At 44.6% G+C, this 10985-nt stretch overlaps 1 protein-coding gene across 1 annotated transcript in view; it reads right to left on the bottom strand.

Annotated features, from left to right (window-relative positions):
• tshz2 (teashirt zinc finger homeobox 2) overlaps nt 1-847 on the bottom strand; it is a 44331-nt gene extending 43484 nt beyond the window's left edge. The window contains exon 1 of the mRNA XM_076042018.1: nt 16-847. Within this exon, the coding sequence (XP_075898133.1) occupies nt 16-55 (40 nt within the window). The 5' untranslated portion in view covers nt 56-847. The remainder of the gene's footprint in view (nt 1-15) is intronic.
• Between the last annotated feature and the right edge of the window lie 10138 nt (nt 848-10985).

Genomic DNA, 10985 nt, shown 5'->3' with positions numbered 1-10985 from the left:
AAAATCGCCGCTTACCCGCAGCCCGTTTGGGCGCCTGCTGTTTCCTCCGTGGCATGTCTCGGAGTGTCAGTGGACTAGTGAGCCCAGGTGGAACGCGGTGAATGCGGTCTACGATAGTCCATGCATAGATAGACACACGGAGCGGCGTGTGCGCGTCTCTCTAATCGCGGCTCGCGGGACTACTTGGGCTCTTCAGCAAAATTCAAAAAAGGGGGAAAAAAGAAAAAGAAGAGGAGGCGGGGGAGGAGGGGGGGTCCAGTCAGAAATCGCAGATGTGAAATCGCGGCTCTTTCACCTTCCTCTTCCTCTTCCTCCTCCTCCTCCTGCTCCTGCTCCTGCGGGGGGCGACGCGGCTCCTTTCACCACCCGCTCCTTCCTTCCTCCTTCCTTCCTTCCTTCCCTATTTGCCCTCTTTCCTTCTTTCCGTCCGTCTGTCCGTCCGTCCGTCCGTCAGCGGGGCCGCGGCGGTCGCTCGCCGGCTGATCGACGCCTGTCACTCAGTCGCTTCCACCGCCGGCGGTGGCGGACAATCTGTCGGCGAGCTCAAAAATATGAAATGGAGAAGAAAAAGAAGAGGAAGAAGAAGAAGAAGAGCAGCAGCAACAACAACAAACCGCTGCGCCGTGCGGGGTCGCGACGTTTGCGGGCGAGCGGGAGGGAGCAGGAGGAGGAGGAGAGGAGGAGGTGTTGGCGAGCCGCGATGGCAGCGGACATCGATCCATAGAACAAACTGAACATTAAAAACTCCTCCCTCCTCGCCTGGACTTGATGATGGCAGCGAGACATTTGTTACACTAGATAGCCATGAGTTTATTAAAGGAACAGAGGCCGCGGAAAGGAAAGGGAAAGAGCGGTCAACCTCTCTTCCCCTTCCCATTTCCCGCAAAAATCTTTCTCTTTTGTGGCATCAGTTTCCGCTCTGGAGTGAAAGTTTGGATGCGACGGGGGAAAGGAGCGCCGATTTTTATTTATTTTTTATTTTATTTTTATTTATTTTTTTGTATCCAGAATATTAAGAATATTTACAGGGTGAAAAGATCTGTTCATCCATCCGCTCGGAGGAGCAGGAGAAGGAGATAAAGATGCAGGAACAAGTGGTCACTCAGTACTGTGATGGCTCTGGAGTTTTAATATAGGGAAGTGTGGTGGTGAGCGGAATTAAAGCACAAAGTTTAATCTCAGTCAACTTTATTCCCTTTTAATGGATAATAAGTGGCAGTGGTGGAGCCAGAATTTTTTTTTTCAGGGGCCAGGGTGAGATTGTGGCTAACGCACAGTACATAATAAGTAGATACCTGGAAAAACCGGAAATCCATACAAATGGTAAATATTAATAATAAACCTATGTGTACATCAACTGTACATCAATCAACAAAAACGTGGCTTGAGATGCTGCAATGTGTAAGTGTAAGCCATTTTTTCAAGTTACACACACACACGTAGCTCCGCCCCTGGAAAGCGGACAGGTCTCACCGCCACAATTCACAACTAAAACTATTCATTGTAACATTTACTATTATGTTTTGCCCTCTATTTTTAATTAATGAAGTGCAAAATCTCACACCAGCTAGTTTCCCAACATGAATAAGAAAAAAATATAATCTACAATATGCATTTATTCGAAACAGAACTGCAGCAAACCGTAACTGAAATACTAACATTTTTTTTCACCCAGTTGATATTGTGTTAAATCAACTCCGGCAGCCATTCAACACTTCCTCTGCACAGTAGATGGGAAAACCTGGAATGCAAATATCAACAGGAACGGTTAATTGAAAGCCCTGCAGCTTAACTTTGTGCCGCTGCACCGAGGCCTCCAACTTTAGCCTGGTGAGCCCGACGCAGAAAGCCTTTGTTTCTCTTTTAAGAAAAAAAAAAGAAAAAGCCACTCATGACCTAATCAAATATGAAGCCGAGGTGATGGATGACTTCATTTGAGAGAGACAACACCCCTCGGAGATCCAGGCTCGGGCCCCCGGATTACAAATGGCTTCCTGATAATATTCCATCACCCTATTTTGTGTCTGTCACTCATTGCGCCGGCGATACCGGAGACCTCCCGTGAACTCCGCCTGAACCGCGCGCGATCAATCACGGCTCAGATCAAGCTTGAGCCGCGGCCGGCTGACAGCTCCTGACGCTCGCTGTGTACACGGAGCACGTTGACAGGCGTTAGCCCAGGGCCGGCCGGCCCCACCACCTCTCGCCTTATCTCCCTTATCCCAGGTCGGCCTCCCTCCCTCAGCTGTTGCCTCACACTGTCTTGGGTCACACTGTCTCACTGACCGGCCCCACCCGCTCACCCCCCCTCTCGACGAGCGCTTCCTTCCTCATGCCGGGGCGATGGGGGGATTTTCTTCTGCAGCTGTGACAGATCCTGCTTGAATGTGACCCTCTGTCTGTTGTATTGAGACAATCTCTCATTAGCGCCTTTGACTCACATTACTGCGTGCGAAAGAAAGGGAGGCCCGCGTTCACAGGGACCAGTCACTGTCAGTGGACTTTGCCCCCCCCCGTGCGCGCTGACAGAGCTGCGGTCATGTGTCAGATTTTTAAGTTACAAAATCCTCCTGGTTACATAAGAAGCTGCCCCCCCCCCCCCACCCTTCCCCCAACCCCTCTGAAAACCTGAAACAAAGCAGATAATTCTTTTATCTCCAAGGTCTCATCAAGAACCTGGGTCTGCCTCTCTGACAAAGAGCAGGAAGCGGAGTTTATACATTCTTTGAATGTTTGTTTGAGCTTTTACACCCATGCCGTCCTGACAGCTCCGACGCGCAAAATGTGCCCTCATTCTCGGCAAGACACCCACTGCACCTCCGCAGCATTGCTTATTTATTTATTTTGTTCTTAAATTGGCTCCACAAAAAATGTCTTTTGATGGAAACCAGCATTTGGACCTTTCAGCGGGCCGGGCTCTGAGAGAGGCCCCATTCATCTTCTCGGTACATTCTGGAGCGTTTCAAAGGTGAACCGACATGAGGGATTGGGGGCTAACCTTGGATGTTTTTGCCTGTCTGTAGGAGGAGAGCAGACAAAACAGACAACTGCAGGCAGATCTCAGTCAGTGCAGAGTCACAATCTGGGGAGGAAACGTACGAAATACACAAAACATGTACAAGTACATTTTTTTTTTTTTTTTCTGAGTCCTCAAACAATCTGAAGATGTAAATTCAGCTTCACTTTCCTACAAAATTCACTCTGGAAATCACTAACTAGTCCCGTTTAGCTTTGAGTGATTCTCTTGTTTATGCGAGCACAGTTTTGGTTTTGATTGTATTTCCCACCGGTAATTTCAGCTGTGGACAGTTTGGTCAACAGAGGCCTTTCCAGTGATGCTCACCAAGGCACAAGTGTCACATGAATAGCTGCGTTTTATGCTGCGAAAAAAGTCATATTTCTAAAATTCCGACAAGTACAATTGCGACTTGCAGGTGTTTCCATTGAATGGTGTGAAGCACCTAAGCCATTATCTTATCTTATCAAAACTCATTCGTTTACCTTTGTTCAAGAATGGTTGTTATTTTTTTCTCTTTGATTACATTTGAGAGGTTTTTCCAAGTTTAGGTATTTCCATTACTAATTTCTTATTGCGATATTTAGGTTTTGCACAATATTTTGACTGATCTGACCCACAAAATGGAGTGAAACCCCTCCAGATATGACCACTGCACCGGAGCCCACAGGTAATTTGCTGCCATAAAAAGGGTGGACTATAAAAGTAAAGTTTAAGTTTCACCATCTGAACTTTGGCCTTTCATAACACAATAAAAATGTTTACAGTTCTTTGCAGATCAGATGGAGCAAGAGAGCGATTACTGCTGATGCAGTAGCTGGCTGGCAATTTTAAAATATCTATAGTATCTATTTCATATGACGCGTGCAAGTTGTTTATCATCATCGGTTTTGAAAATGTTTATTGTGTCTCATAACAGTTGTTTCGGGCGGCCTGGATTTGTCCAGGGTTACAACAGGCAGTTTGAAAGCCAAAAGTCTTGAAATGACAACAAATACGTATAAAACTGGAGGCACAACACTCTAAAACATTTGCATGATAACATAACGATTAAATCAATCACAGATGTGGTCACTCCAAAGATTTTCAACTTGCAACTTATCACTTGAGTAAACACGGCAGTGTAATGGAGCATTTTGTACGGTTCCATCTTTCAACTAGTTTATTTTGGGCTGATGCCCTGACACTTTGGCTGTTTTGGCAAAAGTTTTAGGCGCTCGCCCCAGTTGCTACTCGCATGCAGATGTTTGAAGTGGAGTGGAGAAGTGGCTACCTGAGCAGAACATGCTAAGTGTAAGAGTAAAGGTGAAACAAGAGGAGATGTAAACCAGCCAGACTTTCAATAATTAAAGAAAAATACATACATGTTTAAGAAGGGATTTGCCTTTTTTCCTACATGCTTCTGAATTACAGCATTTTCAATGTTGGGGAAACAGGATTTCTCTGAGATTAGACCTTTTATAGAAATGTTTACATACACCGCTAATGGGATTCAGACTAAACAAACGCGGAATCTAATTATGGTTTTAGCCATGAGAAGACTGTTTATGAGATGAGACTTTGTTTAGCAAAGTGCCACGTAAATAAATAAATAAAAAAGACAATGCTGTGTTAACCCACTTTTTACTTTTTCCAACCCCGACATTCACATTGATGTCCTGAGACACTCATGTGATCTGATCATTTTATCTATCATGAGCTCATACAGTTTAAAAATGAGTAAACACACACACACACACACACATATATATACACGAGTCCAGTCGAGCAAGAACCCCTAATTTTAAAGAGAACGTGCTGCCTGTTTGCTCATTCTGGCCCTGCAGTTTGGTAAACATTAACTCTCACACAAGATTTATGGGCACTTAATCCCAGGTCAGAACTGTAATTCTGGAAACAACGTCCACATAATGGCCCTACATATAGCCGTGCCATGTGGAAATTATTCACGTGACGGTGCTAAATCCATCAAATTTATATAAAACTTTCCAGACGAGGCCGAAGCCGCTAACTAACATCTGATGAACATCGCCGTCCGCAGTCTCTCTGCGGATTTTCCGGACGTGCCGACGTTATGAGATCCATAAGCGCTCTCTTTATCTGAGGCACTTAAAGATACAAAGCGTTTTTTATGCATATGGATCTGCGACGAGCAATATTTGGACCAAGCCGAGGCCGTTCTCGGCAACACAACACTGGCCTCATTCATGTCCAACTATTTACTTGCGCAGTCTTCTGACAAAAGGGAGCTTAATCATGATTTAGTCATGATAGAAGGGGAAAAAAGAACGTTCCAGGAAATCCAAGTCTGTCTTTAATCCGGGGCTGAAATTTCTGTGCACAATGGACAGACTGTGATTGAAGTCTGGTCTCATCGTTTTCAAAGCAGAACAACAACATATGAGTGCAGTCAAAAGCAGCTGCTTGATTTGAACATGTAATTCATGTAAAGCCTGTGAAAATCAACCAAAGGCAAAAAAAAAAAAAAAAAAAAAAAATCAAACAAAGAGCCGTCATTAATTCAGAGGATGTTTTTGAAAGAAAAAGAAGAAAAATATATGAAAGTTTCCAGTCATGTGATTGGCAAGTGGTTAAAAATAAAAAGCTGTGCGGAAAGGGGGCGTTTAAAGCTTGCTGCGAATGTGTTTTAAGGATGAAATGAGGGCCTAGAAATTCACAATTGTACAATTCAACAACTCCTTTCGAAAAAAAAAAATGCAATTTAAAAAAGTCAGAGTCAACTTTGAGTCAACGAGCTAACAAAGTGGATTTCCTGGTGAGACGCACGTTGAATCCCTTCCTGTGTGCGACAAACACGGCGGAGTTGAAAGCCGGGCGAGAGGCTTGTTGCTGTTGTTGTTGTTTAAAGTACAGTTAAAGGAGCTTTGTGGGAATCGGTGTGTTTGTCCTCGGGGCTGAATGTAACAGATGACAGAGATCATCTGCCTGTTTATTCTACATCAGTCGCAACTTACTCCCTTTTTCTCAAGTTTATAGTGCACTGCAGAGACACAGACATCCTCATCGTGATCTTGTTGCGACTACCAATGCTGACTCTACCTTGGCTCTGTTTTTTTTTTAGGAAAATATATTATTTTATGAAGTGTAAAACTGTGAACTTTTCAACGGCCACAGTGTGTCGTGCGCAAAGTGTTGGTCTCGGTGTTTAAACCACAGGCGGGCGAAGTGAATCAAAGGCTGTTTGAGGGAGGTGTAATTGTTTTTTTGTCCTCCCAGACATAATTCCAAACATTAAGACTGATATATTATTAATTATCTTAGAATGTATGATAATCTCAGATAAATCAGATTTGTATCTGTGGCCTGACAGACTCCTCGGGCGCTTTGTCGCTTTCTTCCACTTGTTCCCGTGCAGATTTTATGAGGTTGCTGCACATCTCCTTCTGCTGGAGCGCCAATGTCACTGGGGTGTGACAGTGTAATTTGAGGTGAACTATGAGGCTGTTTGGGCCAGACTTTCATTTGGATTTCCACCCAGTTAAATTTGTATTACTTTAGGGGAAGTGTTGAACCTAAGACGAACAGAAGTTGCTCCACAATATTTAATGGATAATATCGGCGAGCTTTCATATTCGCTTACATATGTAATGAAGGCCTGGGCTTTTAAAGTTTATTTTTGTTTTACCTGATTTACATGGTTACTGACTGAAAAACCTCATGTGTCTGCCCGAATGTTTTGCAAAAGAACCGGGAAGAGAAAAAGAACAGATGACGGGGGCGGTGGGGGGGGTGGACACCATTTAAAATCTCAAATATTGTGATGACAAATTTGTGGAAAATCTTATTCCTTGAGTCAAAGGGTATTATGTTGCTTAAAGATGTTCTAACCTGAACAGAGCAGCACATGTGCAGCAGGAAGCCTGGTGGGATTGTGGGTGACTGTACTGAAAGAAATTCCACCTGGAGACTTAGGAGTGATTCTCACAGGGATAGTTCAACATGTTCAACATGTCATAATCCCTATAGTCACATGAATAGGTACATCCCCTTTAATTATCAGTGGCTGTTGTTTTGAGATCCGGGAGGGCGGAGGCAGAGCGGTGCCTCCCTCAAAACTCATCAAATACACAATCTAACAACGCCAAAACGCTCTTGTGAACTGGTTTTGACCTGTAGTGGCTGCACTAATCAGGCACTTTTTTTTTTTTGCAAACACTGCCAAACACTATGTCCCACCAGTGTCGATGTTACACTGACGGCTGCCGACCACCTGCAGACACACAGCTTCAACCAGGTGACCGATCACAAGCCATGAAAACGCCACTGGAAGTTTGGACGGGACAAAGCAGCGACACGCTGCGGACCCATTTAATCAGTCTGCTGAGGTCGCCACGTTGCCACGTCCGCAACACATCATTGACATTTAATAGTGCAAAGCTCGCAATAGGTTGCGGCGGTCTCATTTTTCTTGGATTTAAGGAAAAAAAAGAAAGCAACCGAGGCGCTTGCGGCGGAAAAAATAAACATCACAGGAAGCTCCGCAAACGAGATGCACTAATCAAAAAACAAAACAAACGAGGACACTAATATTTATCATACAGTGATATGAATAGCCAGGTTCCGCTGTGTGCGTGTAAACTCCTAATGCCAAGTATGATCAAAACTAGGGTGAGACTCAGAATAGCAAATGCATATTTACAAAAGCCTGCTGGATCTTGTTTTGTTAACAAACAAAACTAGCTAACAAACTAAGAACTCCACGTAAAAAAAGCCGTCGCACATATGAAAGGAAAGGATAAATTACAGGAGGTGTGGAATTAATGATTTGCTGGGGGGAATTAGCCGTGGTGCTATTTATTCTCAGGCTCAGGCGGAATGTCTCTTTACCCAAGAAGCCCAATCTGTGCAAAGACACCGCAACTTAAAAACACACATTCCTGTTTCCTCTTACAGGTCGACTCATCTTTTTGAAAGTTTTCTTTTTTCATGACAAAGACAGCATCCACCTTCCTTTTGAAATTACCATTATTTATTTATTTTACTTTTTAGCACAAACTTGTCCGTCACGGATGACATTCCGGGACGGGATGAAAAGACATCTTTGTTGTGCGCCTGAACATCCGCGTCGGCGGGCGAGGAGCTTAAACTTGTCACATCATCTCAGGTTGGGAAGAAGGCATTATGACCCAGATGCAACCTGAACTCATCTGTGTAAGAAATGCCCCCCCGCCCCCCGACGCCGGAGCTGTCAGTCAGGCCGCGTCAGTGTGGGCAGCATATGGGGGCCGTGATGAGGGGGGGGGGTTGGCGATAGTGGGGTGGGGGGGGCGGGGCTCTGTTAATACTGTCCTTTAAACACAACCGTGCAAACAATCATCCGAACGCTGTTGCTTGACCTATTTCCTCTCGTGTAACGTATCGTTAAAGCAGCGCCGCGAAATGGCTTAATTATTCATGCTTGATTTCAAAATGAGGAGCTTTGAGAACGCGGCGGCTCCACAGGAGGATTGACAACACGCGACGGCGCTCTCGCATGCAGGCGAGGCTCACTCGGGGGGCCGGCTCGCTCGAGAAAAAAAACTAAAAAAAAAACACACACACACACACACACACTCACACACCCTGGACTGACTCTTTCCACCGGAGTGAAGATAAATGCCCTGTCAGCGCCTTTAATGATTTATTTCAAACATTTCAACTCCATCCAATAAGGTTACAATTCCGCGGCGGGTAATTGCTCGCACACAAAGAGATGGCATTTTGTTTGTTTTATTGAGCATTGAGCAGAGTGAACACACTCAGCCCAGGAATGGATGTACACTGTCACAAATATCAATTTGCCTTTTTTCTCTCGCTCTCCTCCCGCCATTAGCATGCGGCGCCGCCCTCAGCATTTTTGACTTTTTTTTAAACATTTTTTTTTTTTCCAAACGCCGCCTCCCCCGACTTCCTTTAATCTCCCCTTTGAAGGACACTGAGGGCCGGTCCGTCCATATGGACCCATTGGATGGGGTGAGTGGAGGGGGAGGGGGTGGGGGGTGTCCAATCCACCACACACTTTTTTTTTTTTACTTTATTTCCTCATTTAGTCAAAAGTTTGCACTCACCCTATGAATTTAATGTCTTTTCGTTCATTCTCATGACTATTGACACTGCAGTTTCTCACTGAAGGCATCAAAACTACATTTGAATACACATGGAGTTCCATTGCATGTAGGAAACAATGGAAGTGTAAAATAACTCAAACCCGTTGCATATTTAAATTCATCAAAATAGCCGCCTTTCATAAAAAGCAATTTTAGAGTTATTGAACATATATATATACATATATATATGTATATATATATATATATATATATATATATATATGTATATATATATATATATATATATATATATATACATATACATATATATATGTATATATATATATATATACATGTATATATATATATATATATATATATATATATATATGTATATATATATATATACATATACATACATACATCTTGCTCATATATTTGATGTCTTCAGTTTCTATCTGCAGTGTAGAAAGTCATGAGAAGGTGTGTCCAAACTTTTGACTGGTAGTGTATTTATTTATCTATTTATTAGTTTCTGGCCTCCTCCTCCTCCTCCCTGGCCCTCCGTGCATGCTCGTTGTCCTGCAGCTTTAAGTGAGGCATCAGAGCAGCCTGTCACTTGTCCCTCGGCGTTGCTTTAGTCGGCGTCGACAGTGTGTCCAGCCCCGGGTTTGTCAGCGTCTTATTCAGAACCTGACCCGTCCTGTTGGCCGTCTGCTGCCGCCGCTGATGGACGTTTCCAGTCCTGCTCCTCGGTGTCCATCACACCGGCGAGAGGAGGGGGGGGGTGTTCGGGGGGGAGGGGGCGGTATGCGTCCTCTTCCCGCACCGACTGACGCGCGCGTCTTAGCCCGAGCTCCTGAAATTTGTTGACAGTTGCAGAGGGTGGTCTGCAGTTCTGCCAGCCTCCATTACGGGAGATGTGATCTGATTTTGACTGGAGGGATGTAGGTTGCCTGCTGTGCATAAATGCTCAATTGCGGTCGATCGATATCCCGCTAATAGGTTTTGAAAATTGAAAACAACGCAAATGGAAGGGACGTGTAAAGCCTGCTGCGGGGGGGGGGAGGGTGGAGAGGAGGGTGGGTGGGTTTTGAAATACAAACCCAGAGGGGCTAAGTGAAGGTGGGGCAGGCGACGCCGTTTATTTGTTTATTTTCAGTCCTGGAGGATTTTTGTTTTTTACTTCTTTTTTTTTTCATTTTCCTCCGCTTTCATGTTTGTTGCTTTGCTGCCAGTCAATCCCGTGTTTGTTCTCTTAATTTCCTGCGAGTCGCTGATGAAAAAAGAGGGGGTATTTAATTAGCACTCCCTCTGTTCTGTTAAAACAGCTAGTGTGTGTTTTTCTGTTTTTTTTTTTATAGGGCCAGGAAAGCGAGCTGCATGGAGTCTGTTTCTAATGGAGATGGAGGCAATCAGATAACTGGCGTTGCCACCTCGTGCGCTCTTTCACTCTTCTTGAAGAGGACAACTGCAGCTTTTAATAAACATGTAATAAGAAGGAAAACAGCTGGTCGCTGCGTCGCAGATGGCGCCGTTCCTGGCATCTCCGAGGAAGGGACCACACATACAGATGGCTCATTATTCCAGCATTTGGTTATGCATATTGCACAAAATTTTATTCCAATGCTTAACAACCAGTATAAGCAATACAGGTGTTACTATTTTTCATGAGGCTTACCACCCCCCAACCCAACACCCTCTCCAACCCGCTCCCCTGCTGTGTTCCTGGTTTGCCCCTTTGATATCCGGCCAGAATATCAGCACTGACCTGTTCAGGTTTTGCTCTTCGTCGGTGGGCGTGCACGTGCATGTGTGTGTGTGTGTGTGTGTGTGTGTGTGTGTCACGTTCATCTACATCCAGGTGCGACGTTTAACACGCGTCACTGCTGGTGGCGGCTGCAGCTCTCTGTGTCACAGAG

Source organism: Nelusetta ayraudi, unplaced genomic scaffold, assembly GCF_046127955.1.
Source record: "Nelusetta ayraudi isolate G7.1 ecotype Tasmania unplaced genomic scaffold, CSIRO-AGI_Nayr_v1 ptg000070l, whole genome shotgun sequence".
Lineage (NCBI taxonomy): Eukaryota > Metazoa > Chordata > Actinopteri > Tetraodontiformes > Monacanthidae > Nelusetta > Nelusetta ayraudi.
This window is presented reverse-complemented; position numbering and strand designations above follow the sequence as displayed.